This window comes from Hevea brasiliensis, chromosome 18, assembly GCF_030052815.1.
Source record: "Hevea brasiliensis isolate MT/VB/25A 57/8 chromosome 18, ASM3005281v1, whole genome shotgun sequence".
NCBI lineage: Eukaryota > Viridiplantae > Streptophyta > Magnoliopsida > Malpighiales > Euphorbiaceae > Hevea > Hevea brasiliensis.
This window is the reverse complement of record NC_079510.1, coordinates 35,915,821-35,927,428: the sequence shown is the minus strand read 5'-3', so window position 1 is coordinate 35,927,428 and position 11,608 is coordinate 35,915,821. Positions and strand designations below refer to the sequence as shown.

The window sequence follows — 11,608 nt, the reverse complement described above, 5'->3', positions numbered from 1 at the left end:
AAATTGAAAAGAAAAAGAAAGAGAAAAGAAAGGGGAGCCGGCTGAATTTTTTTAAAGAAGAAGAAATGACTTTTCCTTCTAATTTTTTAAGTATTTTAAGTGAAATTTTATGTATTTGACTTGGTCAAAAAAGTTGGGAAATTAAAATTGATTTTTGACATCACAATGATGTCATCCACATGATGCAATAAACATTTTTCTTTTCTTTTTCAATTTTCTTAAATTTCTTATTAGTTCTTTAATCTAATCCTTGATTCCGAAATATTCTTTTCTCCGATTTTATTTGACAGTTAGGTCAGGAGTCAGCTCTCGGGGTCAATTGACCAAATTGCCCCTCGCCGGTTCATCCCGGTTTGCAAATAATTTCATATTTCTTTCAGTTCCTTGACCTAATTATTTGACTGACTTAACAGTTCTTTTTCATGATTTTCTCTTTTCCACTGTGTCCATAAGGGTCCTAAGGACCGCAGCGTCACTTTTTACGGTTCGAAATTTGAGTTTAAAATGACTTCGCAGTCGTTCCCGAGGAGGTCACCCATCGCTGTGACTCTCGGCTCGTTTAACTTCTTATGTTCTGTTTTTCTTGTTTATACTTAACTAATTGAACATTACTAATTATTTGTGTTCATGGCTTCTCTAATTGACTTAAGTGTGGTTTTAATCCCCTTAATTGTCCGGACTGACACCGGTCACCGGAACAGTGAAATCTACCAGGCTATACAAATAGGGGTGTTACATGCCAAGACTCTTCTTACTTCATATTTATTGAATCTCGCCTTGATTACCAAGGGGTCAAAATGTGGGCGACTGACCTCATCGTCTTCAAGACTGAAAGTGATGGAAGATTGGCACAACTGTTTGACTGCCATTATTTTTATTAACCCATCTAAAGCCTAGTCTCTCTTTTTCTCTCCTTTAATTGCGGATGGGCCACTAGCGATCACATTTATTACACCGATCGGGTCTTTGTCATCAAACTTATTCCTTTCCCTCCTTGGGTCTTACTGTCTTTCGGACTTTCTTCTCTCCCTTTGGTCGCCCTTCCCTTCCTTAGGGCTAAAGTCTCGATCATCCCTCCTTGTAAAATGTTTTAATGTGCCATCCCTGACTTTCCTCTTGATTTTATCTTTCAACTGTCTGCATTCATCTATGGTATGCTCATAGTCATCATGAAATCTACAAAACTTGCTTTTATCTCTTAATTTAGAATACCTGGGGTCCAATTTTCTAGGCCATCTTATTGACTTCCCATTCTTTTGGATCCACATTAGTACTTCAGATCAGGACTCATTCAGGGGGTTATAGTTTCTGAATCTCTCCCTTCCTTTATCGGTTTAGTGTGACTGAGTCTCAAAGGTATTCCTCTTTTCTTCAATTGGACCCTTGCCCTTTTTGGGTTTCTCGATCAGCCTTTCTCCCTACCTTTCATCATCAAGATGGATGTACTTTTGAGCCCTCTCCATCAACTGGCAGTATGTTCGTGCAGGATTTTTTATCAAAGAGTCAACAAACTTGACATTGGTGAAACCTTTTTTCAAGGCTTCACAAGCTATCTCATGATTTAATTATTCCACCTGTATGGCTTCAAAATTGAATTGGTCTATGTAACTTCGTAGGCTCTCCCCTTCTTTTTCCTAAATTTTTTGTAGGTGGAAAGATAGTTTTTTGGGTGGGATGCAAGTAATGAATTTTTGTTTGAAGTCACTTACAAATTGGTTAAAGTTTTAGATGGAATTTGCTGAAAGGTGTTGGTACCATCTCTGTGTTATACTGCTTAGGGTGGATGGGAAGACCCTACAGAGGATGAAATTATTGACATTATGGAGCTGCATGGTGGTTTGAAAATTGGTAAGGTAGCTACAAGGATTGATTTTTCCATCATATTTTTCCAAACTCGAGAGTTTAAAATTGCAGGGAATGGCTCAGCTAGATTTCCTCCATCAAGGAGGAATAGTCATCAACTCCAAAGTCATCTTTTTGAGCAATCTCTTTTTGTACTTTTTCAACAACTTGGACCAACCTCCAATCAAGACCTTTCGTGGCTGAATTAACTTCTGGGTCCTCCCTATCCTTCCTCTTTGAATCAAATTTTTGTCCTTCATTGACTCGAACTGCTACACTATTTTCTGGGGCTCTGAGATTGTCCAGTTGCATGGCTTGGTTTTTTAGGCCTAAATTTTTTCAACTTCTAATTCTTTGATTCGTTGTAGCATCTGCTCTAGTGTAAATTGCATTAGGACATTATTTGCAAGTGTGGCGCTATTGGTGGTGCCATTGCCAGTGGGTGGTGTTTTAACGATTGGTGGTTCAGCTGGTGAATCTAAAGCCATGGTTTGGTGGAGGTGACAATAATCACAAGAAAAATAATTTGTGGTTTCCCACAGACGACGTTAGTGATGCTGTCATAGGAATCTCCACGGGTATGGATCTATAAAAGAGGAAAACACTAGGTGGGTTAGTTGACCACTACTCCGATGCCTAAGTCAATATTGATAATTTAGAGAATGAGAGTAGAGTTAAGAGAACAATTGTTAGACTTGTGTACCTGTCATCTCTGTATGTATATATATATATATATATATATGTATATATATATATATATATATATATATATATATATATATATATATATATATATATATATATGGGTATAAGTTAGACTCCCATTCTGATTAAGAATGTTGAGTATTAGATTCCTACTAAGTTAGGAATGTTGAATCATAATAAGGGTTTGACCCCCAGATATCTAGGACTTGCCTTGTTAACAAAGTTCTTATGGGGCTGAGAGTCTTTTATTATTAGGATTCTAACTCGTCATGTGAGTATCTCAGAATCCCGTCTTTGGGAGAAGGGAATCTTCTTTGTCTGAGTATTCTTGGGCGAACAATGTCAGTGGGCGATCATGTTGCGAGCGAGTGTCCTTATACCAATCTTGGTGGGCAAATGTGCTCCGGGCAAGTGTTTCATGGGCCGACGCCCCATGTCCGAACCCGAAGGCGACACGCAATAGTTTTCAGGTGAGTAACATTAGTTTGATATTTTTTAATTAATTTAGTAAAATACTTGAATTAAACCAAAATTTCTAAGAAGAATTAATCAAATTGAATTGATTAATATATAGAGAGAGGTTTTTCTAGAATGAAATGGAGAACTTTTGTGTGATATTGAGGTGTGAGAACCATATATGCCCCCTTTAAATAGGAAAAATTATTATTATTATTATTATTATTATTATTATTATTATTATTATTATTATTATTATTATTATTATGTGATTTTGACCTAACACAATGAAATGTATAATTTTTGTGTATTTTTAAGATGTGAGAACCTCTATAATTAACCAATCGGCCGGATCAATAAATTAGACTTCAAATTAATTTTAAATTTATAATTAAATTAAATAATAAAGTGACTTGATTAATTCAATCAATTGGATTAATGAATCAGACTTTAAATTAAACAAAATAAATAAATGACCCGATATAATGTGGCCAGGTACATTAATGAACCAGTATGAATTGTAAAAAAAATTTCGAATATTGATAAAAGGAATTAAACTCAAGAACTTATAAAAACTCTTTAAAGTTACAACTAATTTAACTATCTTAACAAACATATGTTTATTATTTTAAAATATATATAATCTCTTATTTCACAATAATACAATAAATTTTGTAAATAATATATTTATTTATTTATTTATTTTTAACATGTCATTAATATCCTTAAATATATTAAAAGATAATTATAAATTTATAAAAGATTTTTTTTTGTATCTTATAAATATTAAAAGATTAATAACAATATTTAAAATTTAATACTTTTATATAAATTTTAAAAATAATATTAAAATAAATAAAACTTTTAAAATTTAAATTTTAAATAATTAAAATTTAATTAAACTTATTTATTTATATTAAAAAGTGTAACATTTAATTATTTTTTAATTAATTTATACATATTTAAATAATTTTTAAATAAATTATTAAATCCAATTATTAATCCATTGATTGAATCATTGAAATGCATCACAATTACCTCCGGGCTCCCACATCGGTTGTGGATGTATGTGTGCGTGGGTTCATAAGTATTGTCAAGGCTCCTCCTAGTCAACAATTGCCTGAGTGTGAGTGTTGGTACAGTAAGTCTTATGTTTAATCGGTTTGGTTCGATTTATAAATTTTGATAATTTCGATTAATAGGTTCGGTTTGATTATTTTCATAAAAAATCAAAAAAATTGAACCAAACCGAAATTATTAATATATATATATATATATATCTCAAAGAAACCCTAAGATTTTTTAGTTTTGATTTCTAAGTTTTTTTTATGCTTTTGTTATTGAGATTTAATGTTGAAAATATGAAATTTTATAAAAGTCAGTTTGATCGGTTTAAAACCAAACTAAACTGATATTTATCGGTTTGATTTGATTCGATTTTCTCTCAATAATCGATTTAATTTGATTTTTAAAAATTTTTATTTTTTATTTTTGATTTTATTTGTTCGATTCGATTTGAAACCGAATTGATTGTTTACACACCCCTAACATGTGTTATCGAAAGAAAAAAAAAATGTATCACAATTAATATATTTATTTTTCTAAAAATTTGTCACAATTTTCATTAGGCGATATGGATTATTCAGCTTACAATTAAGGTGACACTAAAGCTGAACTGACCACACATTGCAAAAGTCCACTTATGATTGTTGGTGAAATTATCATTAAGGCTCACAAGGGACATGAATTTATTGATTGTAACAATTTGGCGTACAAAATTACAATCCTACCCCATAAAATCATTAAACAGCTGCCCAAATATCACCACCACCACTCCAACACCATCCAATAACATTAAAAAAAAAAAAAAATACACATTTCCTATTGAGGCCTCAATAATTCTTTGCTTTTTTCATGTCCTAGTAAGCAAAACTTTTTTTTTTCTTATCATGATTGTTACTAAATTAATTTATAATTTGAAGTTTACAAGAGAAGATTTCAAAAAAATAGTTTTATATTTTTTAAACTTGAAGCAACACAAATTTATTAGATAATTTTAATATTCTGTTAAATTAATAATTAATTTTTTAATATAAATTTCAACTAAAATTTAAATTCGAGAAATTATAAAAATAAAAATATAAAAATAAGAGAAATTTATTATTTAGTCATTGTATTTTAATAAAATTTCTTATATTTTAACTTCATTAAATTATTTAATCCATCTATTAATTTTTTTCATTATTTATGCTATTTAATCTACTATTTAATTTTTTTTATTTTAAAAAAATTAATTAATTGATCACTATATTATGAAAAATATTACTATTTACTTTTTATGTTTTAGTAAAACTAATTAATTAATTCATATATTTTGAAAAATATATTATTAAATAAAAATAAAAATTTTAGTAGATATGAATTTATATATTTTTAAATTTTTTAATTTCTTGAATATTATTTTTTTGTTTTCTCTAATTTGATATAATTTTCTTTGATTACTTAAAAATTTAAGAAAACTGATTAATTTTTTATATAGATAATTTGTACCTTTTTTATCGACAGATAAAAATAAAGAGAGAATGAGAGAAAAAGAGTGTGAATGCAAAGGAGAAAAAATACGAGAGGAGAAGTTAAAAATAATTATGAAATTAAATAGTTAATGAAGCTAATTATAGGAACTAATGAATATATTTTTTTAAAATATAAATACTATTTAATTAATTTTATTAAAATTAAAAATTAAAATAAAAATTTAATCAATATTAATTAACGTAAAAATTAATAAAAAGGCTAGTCAGCTCAATGAAATTAAGGTATAAAAAATAAATAATATATTTTTTAAAATATAAATTTAAATAATTAATTTTTTTTAAAATTTAAAAATTAAATAATAACTTATTTTGAAAATAATTTCATATCGCTATCGATTATCGTAATCATTATCAACTGCAAATGCCAACAATCAACCATTAAAGTCCCATAGCAAAGCAAATTAATGCTTGACACGGACGATTCCAAGAAGAATCGTGTTTGAGACTAAAAGCATTAAAAACCACCCAACCAAGAGGGAAAGAATCCTCAATCCTAGATCTTTTTATATTTTTATATATAATTGGAAATTTTAAATTTGATTTTTTCTATTTATTATAATTATAGAAATTTAATTTCATTTAATTTACTATAAAAATTTATATAAGTGAAAGAGTTATTTTCATTTCTTAAGCAAGCCGCATGTCGCATAATTTATTAATATTATATTAAAAATAAAAAGAAAATTAATTTAATAAATTAGTTTTTTTAATTCATAATATAAAAGATTGGAAGCTTAATTCTTGTTGCCAATTTTCCTAGAATTAGAAAAAAAAAAGCATTTTTATTGTCCACTCAAATTTTGAAAGTTTTGTAAAATTGATTGAAAAAGTATGTTTTGGTTAGATCATGTTTATTTTGTGGAAAATATAAAAAATATTTTCTAATTTTTTAATATTTAAAGTATTTAAAAAAATTATTTAATAAAAAATATTTTCTGATTAAAAAAAATTAAATATTTCAAAGATAAAGTATTTTCTGATTTTAACAGTTTTATTAAAATATAAAAATATTTATATATATATATAAAAAAAATACATATCAATAATTTAGCATTACAATTAAGGAATAGAAAATATTATCATGAAAATTATTTTTTTTAAAATTAATTTTTATAAAAAATATTTTTTATATATAAATTATTTTTCATGAAATAAATAAAATCTTAATTATGAAAATTATATATATTTTATAATTTTTTAAGTTTATAAAATAAAAAATACAATATGAATTTTCTAAATATATATATATATATTCAATTCAATTTTTGCTGGGTTGGATTACAACCATTTTTTCTTAATTTTTATTTTTTTACTAATGAAATATGTATTTTAATTTTTTAGATTAAAATAATGAAATCATGTACTTTGTTGAACATTCTTAGTTGAATAGAGAGACTCTCCAAGGTTACTTGTGAAAATGGTTTTATTCTTAATTAGGAGAAGATTATAAAGAAGGCAACATAATATTACTAGTTGCCTTAATGATTAATTAACTAATTAATTAGTTGTTAAGTAGTTTATTAATTTGGACATTTAGTAATTATTAATATTAAAGTGCGATATGAACAACAAAAAATCCAATAAAATAACACCCATAATTTTATATATATACACTCAAAATTAAGGAGGATGATAAGCTGATTTTCTCCTATTTAATCTCCATCAAAACCCATATTTTTATAATTAAAATAAAAATTATAATTGAAACTAATTTTAAAGTAATATTTTAATTTAAATATGTGTAAATTTAGAAAATTAGTATATATCCTCGATTGAATTTTTAATCAGTAAAATCGATATATATATATATATATATATATATATATATATATATATATATATATAATAATTTTATTATAATTATTAATTATGATAAAATTTAAATAAGAATCACCATAATTAACAATTATAATAAAGTATATTTTTTAACATATTTTTTATATATAATTTGATTTTTAAAATTTTATTATATATTGATGGATGGAAAAATCTTAACAATTGCTGTATACACTTACATTAATTCTTACATAATTTGAAAATTTTTATTATATATAATAATAGATTTTTCTAATGATTACTCCTTGGACATTGATTAAGGAGTGATCATTGAGAGTATTTATATTCATTATTATAAAATTCACTTATTATGAGATTTTATTGCAAATTATTTACATTTAGTCATGATAAATTTTTTTTATAATGAGACTATATAACAATAATTTAAGTGATTAAAGTAATTTAATTACTCCTTTATCAATATCTTAATAAAAAGACTAGTTAGAAAAATTCTATATAATAATTATGAATAAAAATTCAAAATTAATTAACACTCTTCATCTTTTTAAAAGTATTTGAGAGACTATTGATAGTTGTTTAGCATGAGTGATTTACTACTCATATGCTTTAAACAAAATCAAATATTTGATTTATTATGAACTTAAGAAACACATATGATAAAATCGCTTATTTAGTAAGTAGATTTGAAAAGAATTTCTTTACCCTTTATTTCTCTTTGCATTTTTTGGGTTAAAGTTAACTTGCGAAGAAGTGGAATAATATAAAATCACCTCATTGGTCACATATGAAGAACTTCCATCCACACAACTAAATCTTTATCGTTTCTTGTCTTCTCCTTTTCTCTTCAGTTCATATATATATATACACGCAATAATGATTATACACTATACAACAAATATATTAATTAACTTTCTTGCCATTTTCTTTGTGAATTTTCAAATCGTCCATGGAAATTCCTTTCTCTCTTCCAGTAGATGAAGAATACAAAGCTACTAAATTTCGGCCACTCTCATTATCATCACCTCACATGCTTGCTTTTCACCTATCATGGTTATCTCTCTTCTCCTGCTTCTTATCCACCTTTTCTATCCCTCCTCTTTTGCCTGTAATCCGCGACAACCTTAACCTTACGGACGCTGACATAGACAACGCAGGCATTGCCTCGTTTGTTGGCTCCATCTTCTCTCGTCTTGCCATGGGGCCTGTCTGCGATGTCATGGGTCCTCGTATTGCCTCTGCTACTCTCTCTCTCATTACTGCTCCTATTATCGTGTCTACTTGTTTTGTTACTTCTCCTGCTTATTTTATCCCCGTTCGTTTTCTTGTTGGAATCTCTTTAGCTAACTTTGTAGCTAACCAGTTCTGGATGAGCTGCATGTTCTCTGGATGTGTGGTCGGGCTCGCCAATGGTGTCTCCGCTGGCTGGGCTAACATGGGAACCGGCGCGGCACAGTTAGTTATGCCACTGATTTACTCTTTTATAATGAATTCATTACATGTACCTTCCTTCACTGCTTGGCGAGTCTCGCTTCTTGTCCCGGGAATTTTTCAAGCTCTAACAGCTATAATGGTCCTGGCCTATGGCCAAGACCTCCCTTCTGGGGACTATAAATACTCAGAGAGAGCTGGGAAACAGCAGAAACAAAACTTTCCTGAGGTTCTTTTTAATGGGTTAAAGAATTACAGAGGTTGGATTCTGGGATTAACATATGGGTTTAGCTTTGGTTCAGAATTGACAACTGATAACATTATTGCACAGTACTTCTACGACAGATTTGGAGTGAATCTTCAGGCTGCAGGGATGATTGCCGCAAGTTTTGGATTGGCCAACTTCTTTTCCAGGCCTATGGGAGGGGTTTTATCCGATAAGATGGGGAAGAGATTTGGGATTAGAGGGAGGCTGTGGGGGCTGTGGATGGTGCAGACCACTTCTGGGTTACTTTGTTTTTTACTTGGGCAAGTGAGTTATCTTTGGAATTCTGTTGCTGTGATGTGTTTGTTCTCTGTGTTTGTTCAAGCTGCTTCTGGCCTCACGTTTGGTGTGGTTCCTTTCGTTTCCAAAAGGTATAAGAAACTTCATTTTCCATTCTTCTATGACATCATAATCCAGGTATGCAGTTGTGGCACTCACGTTATTGTTACACAATGTGTTCATTTAGAATTAGTAACTAGATTAATTACTTTTTATCTTTCCGAAATTAGGATTTTTTTACTTAGCGGAGACTACTTATATAATAGAATAGGATATATTTTTTAGGTAAATTCAATATTCCACGTCCTTTTTAAATTAAATTATTCTAAATCATTAAATCATAAGTTTATTTATAATTATATTATTATAAAATGATTTTATTAATTTTATTTATAAATGGCATAGTAAATTAAATTTACTTTAAAATTTCTCATAAAATAATGATGTTCTTTTCATAATTTTCATTATAATAACAACTCTAAGAATAATTATATAAGAAAGCACTGTTACACGCCACCCTCTAAAGAGGACCAAAAGCAGTCAAACTAGAAACTAAATGGGTGGGTATATAGGCATGTCCACATCTTCTTCGTTAAAATTTTTATTTCACTCAGCAAATAGTAGCGTAGAAAACTGCATAACTCGTGACAATGAAGATCCCACTAGTCTACAACGTCCGTGTCGCACCTCAATCCACTGGTCCCGGGGACCCACTACATTGATATTTTATTATTCTTTCCCTTTCCTTTATGTACTGGCTTGCATTTTAAATTTGGGCCTTCATAGAAATTAATGAATACATACCAGTTTTACTATAATTACTAATTATAATAAATTTTATCATAATTAATAACTATAATTAAATTATTATATGTATAATAGTTATATCAGATGAAAATTCCTTCCAAAGGCCGTTCTAGGCTTCTAGTAGTTTTTCAGTATAAACTTGCAGACACCAGTGCATCATGCACTGCTCTTACTCTGGCTAATTCTCAGTGCTTTAAAGATTGACCACATTTGTCTAATAAATTTCTTTACATAAACTTGTCAACACCTGTCCATCATGCACCTCTCTTACGAGCTTTTGAGCCTCACCAAACTTGGAAGAATTCAAAAAATTTTCCCTTCTACAGGTGCCACACTTCATGCACCAATCTCGTAAGTTTGTAGGCCTCATAGGGTCACCCCATTAAAGTTTATCCAATCAAAAGCAGACAATTCACCTCAAGAATGTGAGACCCGCATGGATAAAGAGTGAAATGATCCATGATTAAGAAAAGACATGAATAAGGCAAATTCGCTCCAAGGGGCCAAGGGTGGTTCCGGTTCGTGGAGGAAGGGTGCTTAACCGGACCACATGGAGTCCATTCGGTTTTGGCGATTTTAATTCTGATTAAAATCAGATCAGACCACTAGGTCAAGATTCAAGAGAGAGAGATTGGAATCAAAACTCTCCCAAGAGGGTTCAGTTCCGGCTTAGAACCATGAATAATTGAATCTTGGTCTTGAGTTTGTCCAGACCGGTTCAAGATTCAGCCGGAACCATGGCTGGGTTTAGCCCCAAGGGATTGAAATAAAGTTAAAGAGATAAAAGGAAAAGAAAAAAAAAATGAGAGAGAGGATATTTCTAGCTGGCGTAAGGTTCCCGTCAGTCCAAAAGCAAAAGCAACAAAAAATTGATTCTTTTCATGTGAAGATTTGAATTATGGTTTTATTTGTATGGTTGCAGGTCGTTAGGAGTGATATCAGGAATGACAGGGAGTGGAGGAACTGTGGGGGCAGCAGTGACCCAATTGTTACTGTTTTCAGGCTCTAGATTCTCAAAGCAAACAAGTATTTCTCTAATGGGCCTTATGATAATTATTTTCACTCTCCCCGTCACCTTCATCTACTTCCCTCAATCGGGTAGCATGTTCTGTGGCCCTTCTAGCAACATTAATTCAGCTGGTGAAGATGCTGAAGATTATCACTTGCTTGTATAAGACACAAGAAATGGAGTCCGGGCGCATGAACACCCGGCTTACATTTGTTTAATTGTTACTCAAGAACTCAAAGAAAGAATGTCCAACAATATGTAGCTTTATAGAGGAAATAAATGGAAATTTAGGTATAAATTGCAATATTTCTCCCTAGAAAATATCACAAAAGGAATTTGAAGAAAAATGATTATAAGGTCTATAAATTATTTTATCCTGTAATGTACCTGCAGACCAGCAAAAAATTTCAGAAATATAGTTTTTTT

The 11,608-nt window shown here is 29.5% G+C and overlaps 1 protein-coding gene across 1 annotated transcript; it reads left to right on the top strand.

Moving 5' to 3' along the window:
• Positions 1 to 8,251: 8,251 nt before the first annotated feature.
• On the top strand, positions 8,252 to 11,488 carry LOC110641902 (high affinity nitrate transporter 2.7). Its single transcript, XM_021793778.2, has 2 exons — positions 8,252 to 9,458; positions 11,096 to 11,488. The coding sequence occupies exons 1-2, from the start codon at positions 8,341 to 8,343 to the stop codon at positions 11,346 to 11,348; spliced, it is 1,371 nt and encodes a 456-aa protein (XP_021649470.2). The 5' UTR covers positions 8,252 to 8,340; the 3' UTR covers positions 11,349 to 11,488.
• Positions 11,489 to 11,608: the final 120 nt, after the last annotated feature.

Excerpts from the sequence above, each read along its gene's own strand:
- LOC110641902 (XM_021793778.2), top strand. The coding sequence starts at position 8,341 with ATGGAAATTCCTTTCTCTCTTCCAGTAGATGAAGAATACAAAGCTACT. Across the intron at positions 9,459-11,095 it reads GTTCCTTTCGTTTCCAAAAG|GTCGTTAGGAGTGATATCAG; the intron begins GTATAAGAAACT and ends GTATGGTTGCAG.